This window comes from Phascolarctos cinereus, unplaced genomic scaffold, assembly GCF_003287225.1.
Source record: "Phascolarctos cinereus isolate Bilbo 61053 unplaced genomic scaffold, phaCin_HiC Scaffold_726;HRSCAF=1367, whole genome shotgun sequence".
Lineage (NCBI taxonomy): Eukaryota > Metazoa > Chordata > Mammalia > Diprotodontia > Phascolarctidae > Phascolarctos > Phascolarctos cinereus.
Genome location: NW_027556098.1, coordinates 174,614,309 through 174,632,309, shown reverse-complemented (window position 1 = coordinate 174,632,309; position 18,001 = coordinate 174,614,309). Strand labels below are relative to the sequence as shown.

Sequence of the window (18,001 nt, the reverse complement as noted above, 5' to 3'; positions counted from 1 at the left end):
CAAAAGAAAGTTAGGTGAAAAGGCTCCCATTTTGCCTCTCCAGGCTTCAGTTCTTGGCCTTTAAACAGCCAGAGAAAGAAAAGTTACAGGGGCAGCTAGGTGGCGCAGTGGATAGAGCACCAGCCCTGAAGTCAGGAGGACCTGAGTTCAAATGAGGCCTCAAACCAAACACTTGACATTTCCTAGCTGTGTGACCCTGGGCAAGTCAGTTAATCCCAATTGCCTAAAAAGCAATTTTTAAAAAATTTTTGAAAAAAAGAAAGAAAAGTTACGTGCCTCAGTTTCTCAGTCTTTGAACAGCACTTTCTTTGCCATCTAATTCCTGACACACACAACATTCCCTGCCCCCCCCCATCCAAATTCTGGATGACTCATTGACAGAACTGGCTCGAGCTATGCAGGGGTTAATCAAGGTCTGAGAGAATGTTCCCTGCCTCCGGGGGAACTGCTCCACTGATCATCAGGATTAGGAAGTGAACACTATGTCCAGAGCCCAGGATTGGACACGTGGCCCCCACTCAACCTCACTGTATACTTGGAACTGACTTCCTGATGAACCCAGGTGTGAGAGGACAGGGACTATATGCTGGTCTCTGAAAACTTGCTGAAGCAGGCTCATTCCCCCCAGGGCGCAGTGTAATTCAGAACTTGCCACTATCAGTAACCTGCTTCCTAGAAGTCTTGGAGGGAGGCAGGGTGGAGGGGAGTGGACAGTGTAATGTGGAGAGTGCCGTTGGCAGACAGAGTATAAAGAAGGTAGGGAACCAGGGTTCCGCTTCCCTCTGAGGGGTACTCTTACAGCCCCATAGACAGTAAAATGATTGATCCCTTTCCTCCCCCTACAATGAACAAACGAAACAGGTGCCAGACGGTTTGTGAGTTTCAGCAGCCTCTGTCCATTCTTCCCAGATTTCCTCAGGCAGCAGCATCTGAGATGTGGCCTGGAATCATAGGGATTTTTGCCTGGCTCGCTTTGAAGAGGCAGTCAAAGTCACTGACAGAAGCTGGGACTTAAACCTTGTGGCCAGTTAGAAGGCAAGTAGAAAACAAGTGTATGCTGCCCTCAAGAAGCATAGGCAGAACAAGCAAATACAGAGACATTACTATCTTGGCCTGGTGAGGTTGGTCCAATTTAAAAGTAACCTATTTTTTCAAGGCACAGGAAAGGGAACTGTGACCACATAGCCAAGGCAGACCAAAGTAAGAAAAATGGGTTCAACCAGATGGCCTCTAAGGTGCCTTCCAGTGCTAAGTGTATGAACTCCCTCTATCACATTCCTCTTCACAAGCTCCCAGAAAAGGATTCTCCATTCTGAGGCTTCACTCTCCTTAGTTATAGCTTCCTGACCTTCTCTGGCCAAGGAGAAGAAAGAGGAGAGGAACGTGGCTGCCCATTCTGAGAAGGGATAGAAAGTACCATGGTGGCACAGGAAGAAAACTGGATTTATAATGGCAGAAACTGAGTTCAAATCCTGGCCTTGGTACTTACTACCTGTGTGTGACCTTGGGCTAGTTATTTTTATTATCTTCCCTCAGCCTTGGTTTCTTCATCTGCAAAAATAATGATCTCCAAGGTCCCTTCTAGATACAGATTGTTGGGCAAGTCCCTTAAACTCTCTGAGCTTCAGTTTTCCCATCTGCAAAATGGGGATAATAATATTTAAAGTACTGAAGACCCATAGAGACAAATTATGCAAAGCACTCACTATCTAATTGTCAGCCATTATGATTGTCTGTTAGGATACCTGCCTCTTACCAGTGTCCCTAGGCAGCTAAGTCAGCTCTTGACTGCAGGAAAGGAGTCTGTCTGCTTTACAAGAAGGTACATACCCTGTCCCCTTTACTCAAGAAGTTGCTGGATTTTCAGGCACTTTATCCAAAACACTCAGAACTGTCATCCCCAACAATCAGTTCCTTCATACCGACACCTCATTTTATTGCCTACTCCCTAAAGAATGAGCACCTGTGACCTTCAGTTTTCATCTCACAGACAGCCATAACAAAAGATGCACCCAGAAGAGCAAATACAAAAGACTTTATGAAGCAAAACATAACCAGATGCAAATTAATATAGTGTGTTTAAACTATGTGCTTAATTGCTGAAGAGGACATGGTTAATGGAGTGTTAAAAGCTAAGTGGGTAGGTAGCAATGCAAAAGTTTCATGGAGGAGGTGAGTTTGGAAGGAGGAGAAGGGATGTGGACTGGCAGAAAGGGGTGGGGGATTTCCCAGAGAGGCGCATCTGTGCAAAGATAGGATGAAGTGGGAGAAATCAGGTTGCCTAAAGAGTACAGTGCGTGGGTTTGCTTGGCTCACAGCAGGGAGTATGGAAAAGCATGGATGATGAGATAGTAAGAAGCAATTAGTGAACAGTCTTAAAGGAAATGTTAAGGAGTTTTAATTTAATACAAGGCAATAAAAAACTGATTTCTAAGCAAGGAAAAATGACATGATCCAAGCAATGTATGAGAAAAATTTGTTATTACTGCAATGTGTATAATGAATCAGAAAGAAGAGAGTTTAGAAGTAGGAAAGCCTGGAAGGAACCTGTTACAGTTGTCCAGTTGTGAAATGATCAAGACTGGACACTGGGGTGGTAGCTGTGACAGTCTAGCCCTTTAACATCCATGCAGTCACAGAATGCCTGGCACATATCAGCAGGCACAGCCCCAACAAATCCATTCTCATCACCCAGCCTTCCCAATCATTACAACCACATCCATGGGCTACCATTTCTTAGGGCTGGCAGACAACCCAGCTTCCCAAACTTCAACATGAAGCTGAAGGTACCTGGGTAGCAAATGAACAGTGTACACGCCATGCATGCGTACAGGACCCATTACCCATGTGCCCATGGCCATGTGGACACCATTTGTGTACATGTGAATATGAGCAGGCCTGTTTTTATGAGAGGAACAGAAGGAGCCCACAGATGAGTAACAGCACACACTGCTGCCTCTCTGAATATTTTTAAATGCTGCTAAATATAGCCTACAAGCTCCAAACAAGATACTTTCTCCAGGCAGGTCCATGTGCTACACCGAGGGGGAGGGATATAGAGTCAGAGATAAAATTCTCTAGAACCAGGAGGCCCCAAAGAAGTATGCAGGCTGAGATTATGGTCACAGTGAAGATGAGACACCAGCTTGTGACTTAGCTGAAAATCCATTTCCCAGAAAAGTTTAACTGTCTCTTACCCACCCTCTGCCCTGCAAAAAGCCACTGAGATCCTTGACTTATGTCTGTGGGCTATTTGGTTCAAATTTTCTCTCCACCAGCTTGTAGCTTATAAAATGTTAATGCTAGATGTGGGAGACCCTGGTTAATGGGGGTAAGTATGGTGTTTGGAGTGGGAGGCTTCTAAACCAGGGGCATTTCTCCCTGGCGATGGCAAAAGATGGTTTTTCTCCATTCTGTGGGTGCATTGTCTTTGCGGGCGGCCGCCAATATAGTGGGAAAGGCACTAGATCTAGTATTGAAGATTGTAACAGTCCTAGTGCTGGCTGTGTCCTTTCTGTGTGGCTTTGTCATTTTACCTCCAGGTCACATTTTTGGCATCTAAAATGAACCCTCGCTTTGCGGGATTCCAAGACTCTAAATGCAGCGCTCGAATCCTGGCTCCTTTGCTTACTATCTGTGTGACCTTGTGCAAGGGCCTCAGTTTCTTCATCAGTAAAATGAGAGAGCTGGACTAAATGATCTCTGAGATCCCCTGTAGCCCTAAACCCTGTACCTGTGGCCCCTGCCTGGAAAACTAGAGAGGGGTGGGGTCCTGGGCAGGCCGAGCGCCCCCCAACGGCCTCTCGAGCCGGCGGGCAGTCGCGCGCCACCCCACCCCACCCCCCAGCCCCGGGGCCCTCTCGCGCGCTCTCAACCGCGGCCCGCCCGACCCCGCCCCCGGCCCGCCCCTCCGTGACGTCAGCGGGCTCGAGCCTCCGGGCCGCTCGGGTTCGACAGTCGCTCGGTCGTTTGGCTGCGCGAGTTGCCGAGCAGGCGGCGGAGGAGGTTGTTGGGGGGCGGGTCTCGCGAGCCCACTGGGAGCTGGGGCGGCGGTGGGAGCGCTGACGGCGGTCGCGGTGCGGGCTCGGGAGCGATTACCGGCTGGGGGAGCGCGCCCGCGGCGCGAGCTTCCCGCTCGCCAGGGTCGCCGGGCCCTCGGCGCGGGGTGTCCCCTCCCGGCTCTCGCGCCGCCGGCTAACGTCTGTTGGGGGAGGGGAGCGGAGCGCTGCTGAGCACCCCTGCCGTCCGGCCCGCCCCCCAGCATGCGCACCTCGTACACCGTGACCCTGCCCGAGGAGCCACCCGCAGCCCCTTTCCCCGCCTTCGGGAAGGAGCTGCGGCCCCGTGCCCCGCTCCCCCGCTCCCTGCTGCTCTCCACCTTCGTGGGGCTACTGCTCAACAAAGCCAAGGTACGCCGGGACCCCTCCCGCCCTGGGCGGGGGCCGCTCCTTTCCCGTCGCCCCCTGCCCAGCTCTCTGCCCCCCCCGGAGGTCAGTTCCTCCTTTCCCAGGTGAGCCCAGAACAGGACACCCCTAGGGACTGTTCCCCCACCCCCACCCTGAGTCGTGGGGATCCGGAGGCTTCCTGACTGGAGTCGGGACAGGTGCGAGGGAAGGGGAACCGTAGTAGTGTGTTCTGGACGGCACTCCTAGGCCGGAATCCCAGCACAAAAGACGTTGTTTCCAAAGCGTGTCCCTGGGCTTTGGGGAAAGCCCTGTGACCCTGTGAAGGGCAGAGCAGCTGTGAGAGGGGGAGGGGAATCCCCCACCTTTCTGTGGGCCAAATTCAGCTTTATTGAATGAAATCATACGCCCCTAAAATTTATAAAGCACCTTAGAACAGTGCTGTAACTTGGAGACAAATTGACCTCTCCTTCCTTCCTCCCTTTAAGAGAGCAAAAAGGGGCAGGAGCTTGACAGCTATTATGTAACAGGCACTGCTGACTCGTCCTGGCAGAGCGTGGTTTGCCTCGTGCCAGAGCCACACCGGGTTTCTGGGCTTCAGCCAGGACCCATGGCTGACCCTGTCAGAACAGGTGAAATAGTCACAAAGGTGCTCTCCTAATGATCCTGGGTGTTAAGTAATAAGTCTCAACTGAACTTTCTTGTGACCTCTGATCCTTAAATATCTTTTTTATGTTCTGGTGTAATTCAGAGACAGTTTCTTTTAACTTGTCAGCCCCTCCCATGTCTGTCCTAACCTTCCCTATTCTTTCTCTGAAGGGTAAAGGCTGTTAGATATTAGGTATTAAAGAGGTGGGGGAGGAAACTGGCCACCTTCTATACATATTTATTGTCACTGAATCACACATTTTCTAATGACCAGTTTTAAGAATTGCCTGAAATTATCAGAATTCCTACAGTCTTAAGGAAAGGGGGCAAGAAGCTAGTTGAAGTCTCCCCAGCTCCTCAGTCTTAGCCTCTCCTTGTTGGTCCAGAGGTAGGATTGTTTTTGGTAAGAAAGGTCACTCCTGGGACATTTTGTTCCTCCCTAGAATGGAAAGTGCTGACTTTCCCTGGAGCTCCTAATTTCCTATTCAATGGCAGACTATTTGACTGAATGCAAAGCAGCATTACTCTCCTCTAGACTCTTGGTATCCAGCAGTTCCACTTCCTGCACATGGGTCTTAGTATTTGGCAAGAAGGATGAATTCAGGAAGTTTTATGCAAACAATTATCCCCCACAGACCTGGAGAGGGCAGTGGGGGGCACAAGCTGACAACTTGGATACAAGGGGCAAAATCATAATGGATAGTAATAGTAATGACATTGTTTGACCCTTCTTCTCCCAAGCTATCAGTTCCTAATTTAAAACATCTTGGGGGAACCTAGGTTGAAAGATGACCCTATATTCTTCCCCTAGGCTATTACCATAGATGTAATACCTTGACATTGGTAAACACTGTTATTGGCATGGTTGGAAGGATGCTCATGGCCCCAGTTTTTTCATGTGTGCAAGTTAAAGAACTTGGTACAGTAGGTTAAGGTGTGTAGGACTATGCCAAAGACAGGTATTAGATGGTGTCTGAGGGCAGAGTTTTCAGCATTCAGTTAGGAATCCTCAAAACAGAGAAATGTATTAGTCTCAATAATGTGTACTTTGTACTTCTCTAGGGCCACTTGCATATTAATTTAATCAGGTTTCTACCCCAAAGATCACATGAACAAATCTTTTCCATATCAGGATGCTGCTGCAAGCTAGACTGCCCTAACCCCTAAATATTACTTTCTCTTATTTAGTTAGGGCCATACAATATCAGCCCTGGCATCCTGTTTTCCTTCTCAGGTATGACAGCTTTCACGTGGTATCAACATACCTTTCCCTCTGACTACATATTTAAGGGCTGTTTTTCAGTGGCACAATCTGACTTCACATGCTGGGATTCAGCTTTATTACTGAGGGAGATCTTAAAACTTAGTTATGAGTTCAACAAAGCAACATTTAAAAGAAGGCCCCATGTCCACCCAGCTCTCCTTTCCCTAACCACTTCTCTTGGGGTAGTGAGCCTCTGACAACTATGTAGGCTGTCAGTGTATAGCAAGAGTAATTTTAGCCGAGCTATTTCAAGCTCCTGTTCTGATGAGGGTTGAGCTGGCCCCATACAAGCCCCAGCCAGTACAGCTCTGGAGCTGTCTGATCCTGGACCATCTCCCTAGAAGTAGAGTTGGCAGACATCTTGAAGATACTGTTTTAACCCCTTTTGACACTTTAGACTTTCTGCCTACTTGGATCAGTAAAGGTGCCTTAACAATGGGCATCCTGACTTCCTGCCTGAGCACCTGTTATACCTGCATCACTTCTCACCAGCCCCCATTATAGGGAAGTAAGAATAGCACCCTTCAGCCAGACTTTTATCTCTGCTTAGCCACCTGAGTGATATCAAATCACCCTAATTTGCCATCACTAGGATTCCCAGCCAGTAGCCTCTCAGGATGTCAGAACCCAAGCCATGGAGCCAGGGAAGGAAGATTCTCCTAGCTCTTAATTCATCAGCCCTTGGGAGCTGAGCGAAGCAGGAAGGAATTCCACCTGTCAGTGGCATTTTGGACTGGCAGAGACTTGAGCTTCTCTCAGCTGAAGATCTGAAAACATGGTTTATGATTTATTTCATTAAACTTTTCAAGCCCTCTTTGAAGTGGCCATTGTAGTTTTTCCCACTTTGTATATTGGGCAACCATGGTAAAATTAGGGATTGTTCATCTTGGGCAAGTCACTTAACTTCTCTAGGCTTTATTTTCTTCATCTGTAAATTAAGGGGGTTGGACTAGATGATCTCAGAGGTCCCTTCCAGCTCTAAAATCCTATGATCCTATAAGTCAGAGCCATAAAGAAAACCCCAGTTTTCTGACTTGCAGTCTCCCATAGCCAGGAGTAGAGGGAAACCCACATGTCCTAATTCCTATTTCTCAGCCTTAACAGCTAGCCCTTGCCTGCTGTAGAGGAGAAAAGTAGTAAAGATAAGTGAAAAGGTGAAAAATAATTAAATAAAATAGTTTTTGACAAAAAAAGCAAAATTCTGAAGAGCACTTTTGTTCTTTGTTGGAAAGGCATTCTTTACCCCTCTTTTCCACAAGGAGCACAGACCTGAGAAGTAAAGAGAGCCTGATGAAAATAATATCTGTGGCCTGGTGCTCATGGCTTAGGGAAGTGCAAGGCCCCTGTCAGAATGGAGCTATGGACCTAGCACAGGCCCTGCCTGCAGAGCTGACTAGGCTTCTGCTTAATGTTTCGTGCATTATTTATTTATTTGTTTGTTTGGTTTTTTCAGACCTCCAAAAGCACCCAGGGTCTGGCTGGTCTTCGAAACCTTGGGAACACGGTGAGTACTAAGCCTAAACTGCACATCTCTACCCAACCCAGCTGTTCCTCAAGACTCCCCCTCCTGTTCCTGGCAGAGCCATCCTAACTAGAGCCGCCCACTTAGCTGTAGGCAAGATAACCACCTGCTAAGCCAATTGGTACCTTCTTTACCTGGTTGGCATTTCCCAGAATTATATGATGTCTTGCCTCAATTCCCCAGAAAAAAGCCCTGCTGAAGGGGAGCTTCCCTTTTAACTGACAGTGTTAATACCCTTCCTGATCCTTGCCCTCAGGGGTATCCCTCCATTTTCTATTCCCTTATTCCCAATCTTGCCCACACCCTGTTGCACACCCCTGCAATAAATAACTCTTTACATCATCCTATGCTGACACAGGGAATTTACTACAGGTCAACAATCCTTTCACTTATGAAAAGAGGAACTTGAGGTTGTGGGAGGATTCATATCTGGGGTAAACCAAAGAGTTCCTGTATGCTAGGGAAGCTAGAACTCTAGATTGGGGCCACACATCTCTCCTACGGACTGAGCTGAGACTAGGGATAGGTAAGGTAGGCAGCCGCCTAGGACATAGCACATTGGTGGGCGTTGGGGGTGGGGGGTTGGAGTCCCAGTGAGGGGTGCATTTTAATACTGTTATTTATACATGTATATTTTAATGCCTAAATATTCCATTTTTCCCGGCACATTGATATTTTTATTCCTTGATAAATTAAAGCACAAATTCTGTGAATAGAAACACTTATGGGGCGGGGGTAGAGAATGCAATTCTCAAGCCTTGCTTATAGTGTACAGAAACCTTATCTCTCTGCTTTGCCCAGTAATGGCTCCTGTCATCTCTTTCAGTGCTTCATGAACTCAATCCTGCAGTGCCTGAGCAATACCCGGGAGCTGAGAGATTATTGCCTCCAGAGGCTCTACCTCCGTGACCTCAACAGCAGCAGCCATGCACATACAGCCCTTATGGAGGGTGAGGAATCTTTGGGCAGTTGTCCTGTTAACCCATGCTGTCTGGAAATCTATTTTCCCTTCTTTCCGTGACAGCTGCTTCAGCTGTTCTCTGGTCTCCCCTTTGGTCATGTTGTCTACCATTTTCCCTTTTTTTGGCATTTGTCTACTGTGGTTAGAGCCCCAGTTTCAGAGACCCTTAATGGACTGTTCTGTGTCCTGGCATTTTCAGACACCTTTTCTTCCCAATAGAATTCGCAAAACTGATCCAGACCATATGGACTTCGTCAGCTAATGATGTGGTGAGCCCATCAGAGTTCAAGACCCAGATCCAGAGATTTGCACCCCGATTCGTTGGCTATAAGTAAGGCTTCTGCAGAGAGATGTCTCTTCCCAGGGTGGGTGAAGGGGACAGTTGAGAACCTCTGGGAAAATGTGTATGACCTACTTGCCCTCTCCCCTCCCCCTTACTGTTTTCCCTTCTCTTTGTTCAGCCAACAGGATGCTCAGGAGTTCCTTCGTTTTCTTCTGGATGGACTCCACAATGAGGTGAACCGGGTCACGGTACGGCCCAAGTCCAACCCTGAGAACCTCGATCACCTTCCGTAAGTGAGAAAAGAGAATGGGCAGAAAGAAAAACTTAAAGGAAAAAATGGGTTCTCCCACCTTCCCCCACAAAAGCAAAAGACAATGAAATGACCAAGAGAACCAAAGTAGGATAGATTCTACATTAGATCTGAGTGCCATTTTGGGTCAGTGCTTCTATTACACTTGTAGCTTATCAGAATCTGGACCTTAACTCAGTTATTGTTTAATCTTTCTCTTTCTGGGTACCACAGAGATGAGGAGAAAGGGCGACAAATGTGGAGGAAATATCTGGAACGGGAAGACAGTCGGATTGGGGGTGAGTGCTAGAAATCATCGGTGAGGAATTTCAAGTTTTATTGTCACTTTGTACCTGAGCAATTGGGAAAAGAGGATGGAGATCCCCAAGGGAAGATCACTGTCCTTCCCAGGATTTAGCGCTTGGTAGCAGTACCATCAGGATACTGAAAAGAGAGCACATAATCTAATGTGTATTACTGCATGTCCTTATCCTCTTTGCTTATGTGTCTCACTTCCATCTTTTCCCCTCAGATCTCTTTGTTGGGCAGCTAAAGAGCTCCCTGACATGTACCGAGTGTGGTTATTGCTCTACCGTCTTCGACCCCTTCTGGGACCTCTCTCTACCCATTGCTAAGGTAATTCTGGCTGCTACCCCACTTCTAAAATTCCCCTTCCCATCCTTTCCTCTCCATGGCCTCTTACCTTAGCTCTGTATCCTCCTAGCGGGGCTATCCTGAGGTGACCTTGATGGACTGCATGAGGCTCTTCACCAAAGAGGATGTGCTTGATGGAGATGAGAAGCCAGTAAGTGATGCTTTCCAGTAGGCAAATAACAACTTTTTGTTAGCACCTTAGTTTACTTGGTGTTCAGCTGATCAAGCGCTAGGGTTCACTACCATTGAGTCCTATGATCTTCCCCACAACTCATCCGTTCTGTTCCTTATGTTTTTCAGACATGCTGTCGCTGCCGAGCCAGAAAAAGGTGTATAAAGAAATTCTCCATCCAGAAGTTCCCAAAGATCTTGGTGCTCCGTATCCTTAGGGCCTACCAAGATAGGCATCTTGATTTTGAGGGAGGGTGAAGTGTAATGAAATGGACTGATTGAATTGTGGGGAGGTGAGGGTAATACAGGAGTGGGACAATGAAATCCTCATTGTGTGAGGCAGATAGGTGGTGCAGTAGATGGAGCACTAAACCTTGAGTTAGGAAGACCTGAATTCAAATGTGGCCTCGGATGTTTACTAGTGTGACTCTGGGAAAGTCACTTACCTTCTCTCTGTGTTCTCATCTGTAAAATGGGAATTGTAATAGCATGTACCTCCCAGGGCTGTTGTGAGGATCAAAGGAGATGATAATTGTAAAGCACTTAGCATTATGCCTGGCACAATGAAAGTGCTATGTAAATGTTAGCTCTTGACTATTTTTCTGCTTTCTTAAAAACAAGAAAGCTCAGTTAGGATTCCTATATTCATTATTTGGACTTTGTGCTCATACAGCACTGAACATGGTGCCATTTACTTAGCAGACAATAAGTGACGAGCAAATACTACCCTCTCTGCTCTTAACTCAAACCAATTCCAGATCTAAAGCGATTCTCAGAATCCAGGATACGAACCAGCAAACTCACAACATTTGTGAACTTCCCACTGAGAGACCTGGACTTGAGAGAATTTGCCTCAGAGAACACCAGTGAGTGTCTTAACAGAATTTGGGTGGGGATGAAGGGGAGAAGGGGGAGGCATCACCACCTTTAGGATGAGAGTAAGAGGAATACTTAGAGCCAACTGAGAGCGGGATAGAGGATGGAAGGAGGGGTGGCCGAGACCCATAGGGGCTTGAAGCCTTGTGCCCCTTGCTGCTGTTTGACTCAGGACTTCCTCGTTTAGACCACGCTGTTTACAACCTGTATGCTGTGTCCAATCACTCTGGAACCACCATGGGTGGCCACTATACTGCCTATTGTCGGAGTCCAGTGACAGGAGAATGGCACACTTTTAATGACTCCAGGTGAGTGGTCTTGGGAACGGTGTGCCCCTCCCCCTCTCCTAGCAGGTATGGGTGGGCCAGGAAGGGCAGAGTTTCTGTATTACAGCAAGCAAAGACCTTGGGGTTGTTGAAAAATTCTAGTGGTAGCAAAGTAGTTGCCCCATATCAGTGCTAGTTTTCCAGAGATGTCCCTTGGCTAGCCCTTGACCATGATTTAGAAAAAACTTTTGACAAAATATAACACCCATTCCTATTAAAAACACTAGAGAGCATAGGAATAAATGGAGATTTCCTTTCTTCCGCAGCGTCACACCCATGTCCTCCAGCCAAGTGCGAAGCAGCGATGCCTATTTGCTCTTTTACGAACTGGCCAGTCCACCCTCCCGTATGTAGCGGCAGGGGTGTCACACCCCACCTCCCCGTCCCCGTGGCAGCCCCACATCCCAAGTTTTTTTAAAAAGACAAAAAAAAAGAAACTGCAAATGAAAGCGAAAGAGAGAGAGTAATAAACTAAAATAAAGCTGCCGAGCAGGAGTTTATACAGCCTGGTCAGGGGCCGGGAGAGAGGAGCTGGGTGTTCCCAAGGTTCGCCCAGACCTGGCTGGGAGAAAGCAGGATGCGGAGACTGGAGTCAGCAAGGCACTCCCTGGGCTTCTCGTGTTTTCTTTTTTTTTAAACGTGTGTTTTCCATGTGTGTAATAAATAACAGCAGTTGTGGGGAGAAGGCCCTCATCCATTTGCTGCTGTCTCCAGCTTCGAACTCCTCCTGAGACCTCGCCCTCAGGAGCCTGACCAGGAAGACTGCGTCTAGCCATGCTGGCTCTGCAGAGAGGAGACCCCATCCTGGACCGCCAGCCTGCTGAAGTCACACATGAGCCAGGAGGCCTCCTGATGCTGCTAACTCCAGAGGAACTGATTGTGGGATATTTTTTTGAAATAAGCAGTTTTTGTTTTTAAAAGCCCAATTTTCTTTTTTCTTTCTTTTTGTTTTTCCAACAACTACAAGCAGAGTTCTCAGACTGGAGGTGTTCTCCTGTATGCCTCTGCAGCTGGGAAGTTGTGTTGGTTTTATTTTTTAACTTGTCAAGCACAACTTTTTCTAATAATAGCCCCCAGTGGTGCTAGGCAGGCATGTCAGCAGGGCCCCAGGGCACAGCCATTATAGAACTGGCATCTAACAAGTTTCTTTCTTTTTTTTTTTTTTTTTTTTGGTTAAAGCTTTTTGGATGGATCCTAGTTGCCTCTGAGAATTGTGCCTTACAGCATTTGGGGACTAGGGGAATGCCCTTCCCAGATATATCCCTCTGCCTTGTTTTCCCTTCCCCCCAGTGTCATGCTCAAACTTGCTGGGGGAATAGGAGCTATGTCCTTATACCACTGACTTACTTCACAGTGCAGTGAGATGAAGAAGCAAGTAGGTGAGGAGAACATCTCTCATGACAAGGTGTCTGATTCTCCCTGCCCACTTCCTCCAATCAATCTATGGTTCCACTTCCTAGGCATTTAAAGGACAGTACAAACCATTTCCCTGGCACCTTTCCCAGTTTTTCTTTTAATTTATTCCCTTCCTCCCTTCCATTCCCTCCTTCCCTCAGAGCTTCTCAGACATAGGCCCCTTGGACTGAGTTTCTCAGGGACACCCATGCTGCCCCTTTGGCTCCTTTTAGCATTAGTCTTTGGTACCATCCTGAGAGCTACAGCCATGAGTGCTTTGGGACATGCTGCCTCAGCCCTTCTTAGTGTTTCTCCCCAACAAGGGTCTGGTTCTTCCCTTAGGTAGATGGACACAACTCCACTGGGTCTCTGGAAAGAAAGATTATCCAACCCCAAGGAACTCAGCTCCATGGGTCCTCCCCCACCAGCAGACCCAGGATCAACTTGTGCTCCTCAGATTGAGGCACTCCAGTGAATTAAGGGGAAGACTCCATAAGTTTATCTGGCCTGACCCCCTTCTCCAGGGGAGACCTGTAAACCTGAGCCAAGGGGCTAGTGTACACTTGCTTACTGTGTAAGCAAGAGTAAAAGAGAATGTCTAATGTACAGTGGAACCTTGTACAGAATAAATTTTAGCTTTGAAAAAAAAAGCCTTTCTTTGTGAGTCAACTGTGTCCAGACAGAGCACTTTACAATTTGATGCTTAAGAGTTTTTATTGCATAGTCTTGGTGATCTACCACACCCTGAGCAATGGCAGTGTCGTGTAAGGCAGGAAGCGCAACCCCGGGTATTAGGAATTCTGTCCCTAATGACATATATTGGGCAGCTGGATGGCACAGTGGATAGAGCACCGGGTCATAAGTCAGAAAGACTTCGTCATCATGAGTTCAGTTCTGACCTCGGACACTAGCTGTGTGACTCTGAGCAAGTCACTTAACACTCATCTGTAAAATGAGCCGGAAAAGGAAACAGCAAACCATTCCAGTATCTCTGCCAAGAAAAGTGCAAATGGGGTCACAAAAATTCACAAGTGACTGAAACAACCGAACACCAACAACAGTGATGTGTATTGATGTATGTTGGGCGATTGTTGAACATCGTAGAACCTCAGAACTAGAAAAGGCTTCTGGGTCATCTCGCCCAACCTCTTCATAGCAACTGATCATCCAGCTTCCACTTAAAAATCTTCAGGGATGAGGAATATGTTTCCTAGGGCAACCCATCCCATTGTTATCTCAAATTTTGAGGAAGGTCTTTCTCTGAAATCTTGCTTTCAGGGAGCTTCTCCTGCTTTGCCGTTTCTTCTCTGACAATATGCTGGGACCTCAGTTTCCTCACCTGAAATGTGGTGAGGTTTGATTAGATGCGTTCAGCCCTTCGGTTTCCAAAGTTCTATGAGTAAACCCTTTTTAATAAGTACCTGCATTTCCCCTTCTAAACAACCTACATGAAAGAACACCCACTGATTACAGCAGTAACTATTTAAACCAAGAGTCACATGTCTATAAGATTGCAAAATCTTCCTCATTACATAATTACACATACTTTTGTGTTAGGTTAAAGTAAAACCTTACCTCATGCAGTAAAGGCAATTTTTTTTTCAGTTTTACGTAATATTATCTTGACTGTTAAAAATAAGAGCCCTATTACTTTAGACTTGTATCCTTTGATTTTGAATATTTTTCCTCATGTTTGTCCAGCATTTGCTCTCTCAACCTTTAATTGCTGAAGTCACTGTAAATTTAGATTAGATTTAATCTCAAGATTTCCTCCACCTCTCTTAGCCATCCTTCCTTTAACATCATTTGTACAATACTATACCGATCCTGAAGCCATAAAGTAGTCTTTTGAGTGTGCCAAGTACTAAGATCCCATAAACTCGGATTTTATTAGGGAAATGGCATACCCTTATCTGGCCCTCTTTGCTCCCAATCCCCACCCCAACTGTGCTGTCTCATTCCCTTTCTTTATTAACCACCTCTGGGCAAGGCTGAGTGTAATGGATTAAAAAAAATGCTAAATAACCCTTGCCCTCACAGAATTTATGTTCTACTCAGGAATAGGGGGCGGGTTAGAATATGGGTGCTTGAGTATGTCCAAGTTCATTTGAAGAGGAAGAGAACACTAATAACTGGAGGGATGAGAAGACTTCATTTAGGAGAAGGGCACCTAGGCTGCTTCTGGAAGGAAGCTAGGGATTCTAAGAGGTGAGATGAAGGGGAATGTGTTCTAGGAATTGGGGGGGGGGGAAACCTGTGAGAAAGAATACAGATGGGAGATGGAAAATCAGGTTCAGGGAGTACTATGGTCATTTGGTTCCAGCAAAGTACATGAAAGAATGATACAAAATATCTAAGATGGTGTAAAGGAAGGGACTAATACAAAAGATGTGACCAGACCAGACAATTAACTGGTTATGGAAGGTAATGAAGAGGGAAGAGTAAAGATACCTTCAACACTGTGAAAACAAGGAACTGCTGGAACAGTGGTCTCAAGAGAAATAGGGAAGTTTGGAGAAGGGGTTTAGGGATGATGTTATAAGTTCTGTCGAATACAGGGAGTTTTGAGTTGCCTGCATCTATGTGTAGATAGCCAGTGGACAGCTGGAAATAAGAGACTGGAATACAGGAGAGAGGTGAGCTAGGTATGTAGATCTGAGAGTCATCCATGTAGAGATGATCATTGAATCCTTGGGCATCTATGAGACCACCAAAAAAGTAAGTATAGACAGAAAAGAGGACCCATGGCCTTGGGGAATATTCTTATGGGAAAGAAGCAAAGGTCAAGCCAACACCCACCCCATCCCATGAACAACAACAGGGCTTTTTCTCAGGAAAAAAGCAATCACGACCTTGAACCCCTAGGAACTTTCCCTAGTGTCCTGACATCCTGAGGCCATCTCAGCAGACAGGCTAAATGAGATCAAGAGTAATCGACTGACCTTAGACCCATCAGTGAGTCAGGGGGTGTCTACCCCAAACATGTGACGACTTCCCCCAGCAGAATGGGTAGAGATGAACAATTTGTTCCAACGAACCATGAAGGCAGTGGAAGGCAAGGGCTGTGGAGCACTTAGAACTTAATCAGACATCAAAGACGCCGAGGTCATCCCCTGCATCCCAACCATTGCCAGTTGTTTTGACTTTTGTATTGCCAGTGGTGTTCAATGACTCTGAAAGAGAGAGTGGGGCTGATGACTTCATGCAATTCTGCCTCACTTAAATACAATTTGTGCATGAATTCAGTGCACAAATGTATGAAGTCAAATGACATCACCCATACCATTTTACCATTTTTATCTACCTCAAAGTCCTGTGGCAGCAGGCAAGTGATAAAGCAGCAGGTGCAAATACACTGGGAACTACAGTCACAACCCTGCATATAGGTGGCCCAGACCATAGGGTAATTTTCTCACTGGACTGAAGCAGCAATGAGATTTGGCAGCCCCCTAGATGTCTGAGCAGCCCTTTGTAAGGACCACATTGCATACCTCCTAACATGAGAAAGGGGCTAGAAAAGGTGCCCTAAAAATTGTCTGCTTCACCTAACATAACCCTGGTCTGCTTATTGAAGACGGCGGGGATTCCACCCTATGGTGGAAACACAAAAAAAGTACAAAAACTTTTGCAAAGATGATTCTACTCACCTTTGGTACATGGAATGTGTTCACATTTATGGGCAACAAGAAATCTAGTAGACCTGAAAGGTGAACAGTTCTTGTTGCAAGAAAACTCAGCAGGTATCCCATCTAAATAAAACAAAGCTGGCAAATGAAGGCTAGCTTACTGGAGTCAGAGCTGGAGTCAGAGTGATTATAGTGATGGAGAGAACTGTAGAGCTGGTATAGGTTTCACAATCAAAACTAATCTAGTCAACAAGCCTGTATGCCTCCCAAAAGGAGTGAACTTATGACAATGTGATTACCACTTGCAGGAAAGTGCCATGCCACCATAATCAGTGCATATGCTCCCACCATGATGAACTCTAATGAGGTCAAAGAAAAATTTTATGAAGACCTTGAGATCCTCATCCTTAATGTGCCAAAAGAAGACAAGCTTGTAATTCTGGGTGACTTTAACACCAGAGTAGTAACAGACTATCAGACACGGCAGAGAGTCCTTGGGAGGAATGGAGTTGGAAAACAGCAACAGCAATGGTCACTTACCACTGAAGATTTGTGCATCTCATGACCTCATCACCAATATCATCCTTCTGTTTACCTAAACTTCAATTAAATAAACTTCAGCTCAGCAATAAAACCTCATGGTGCACCTTCATAGCAAACATTGGTATTTAGTAGACTATGTCATTGTAAGGAGATGAGACAGACAGGGTGTGAGAGTCACAAAGGCAATGTGTGGCCCAGAGTGCTGGACTGATCATGGACATATCTTTTCCAAGCTAAATATTCGCATTCAACAAAAGCTGCAGGCCCCAAGGCAAGCCAATTGCCAGAAGACTTAATGTCAACAAATTAGAGCACTTCTATGAGCCAGTTGGCAACAGTGAAGCAAAAAAGGAGTGGGGAGCTTTCAGAGATTTGGTGTACAGCACCACATTTACTTATCTGGGCCAGAACACTCACAAACATCAAGAATAATTTGATGAAAATGATGGGGAAATTCAGGAGCTGCTAAATGAAAAAACAAGAACTCTACAAGGTTTATCGGCAGGATAGTTCATCCTTCTCTAAGAAGGCAGTATTTAATTCCATCAAAAGTAAAGCACTTAGATTCAATTCACTTGCAAGTCAGGACATCGCCCTCCTAATGTCACTGGTCTCTTCAAGACGGAAGGATAAACAACAAACAATTTGTTTGCATATTGTCTTCCCCATTAGACTGTGAGCTGTTTGAGAGCAAATGCTGTCTGCTGCCATTTTTTCCTATCCCCAGCTCTTAGTACAGTCCCTAATGCATAGGAGGTATTCAATAAATTTTTTTTGACTATTGGCTGACTATTCAAAAAAAAAAATAAAGTGTAGAAAGATGCAGGGTTCTTGACTCAGTAAGAAGGCAGATGAAATACAGTTTCACACTGATAGTAACAATCCAAAGCATTTTCATGATGCCCTGAAGGCTTTTCATGGGCCAAAAGACCTATGGTGCATCTCAACTACTCACCTCTGATGGAGCCACACTGATCAGTGACAAGGACATGATCCTGGAGAGATGGGCTGAACACTTCCATGGTCTTCTCAATAGACTG

At 46.2% G+C, this 18,001-nt stretch overlaps 1 protein-coding gene across 3 annotated transcripts in view; it reads left to right on the top strand.

The window, feature by feature from the left end:
• Window positions 1-13,442, top strand: part of USP2 (ubiquitin specific peptidase 2) — a 30,917-nt gene extending 17,475 nt beyond the window's left edge. Inside the window, exons 1-12 of one of the 3 annotated variants that reach the window (XM_020984840.2) lie at window positions 3,944-4,409; window positions 7,769-7,819; window positions 8,664-8,787; window positions 9,018-9,129; window positions 9,260-9,370; window positions 9,605-9,669; window positions 9,903-10,006; window positions 10,095-10,175; window positions 10,325-10,403; window positions 10,954-11,061; window positions 11,259-11,379; window positions 11,664-13,442. In XM_020984840.2, the coding sequence (XP_020840499.1) occupies window positions 4,263-4,409; window positions 7,769-7,819; window positions 8,664-8,787; window positions 9,018-9,129; window positions 9,260-9,370; window positions 9,605-9,669; window positions 9,903-10,006; window positions 10,095-10,175; window positions 10,325-10,403; window positions 10,954-11,061; window positions 11,259-11,379; window positions 11,664-11,751 (1,191 nt within the window). In that variant the 5' untranslated portion in view covers window positions 3,944-4,262 and the 3' untranslated portion in view covers window positions 11,752-13,442. Of the gene's footprint in view, window positions 1-3,943; window positions 4,410-7,768; window positions 7,820-8,663; window positions 8,788-9,017; window positions 9,130-9,259; window positions 9,371-9,604; window positions 9,670-9,902; window positions 10,007-10,094; window positions 10,176-10,324; window positions 10,404-10,953; window positions 11,062-11,243; window positions 11,380-11,663 lie in introns of those variants that run through there. The other 2 variants (XM_020984837.2, XM_020984838.2) reach the window with 2 other exon arrangements.
• The last annotated feature ends 4,559 nt before the right edge of the window (window positions 13,443-18,001 follow it).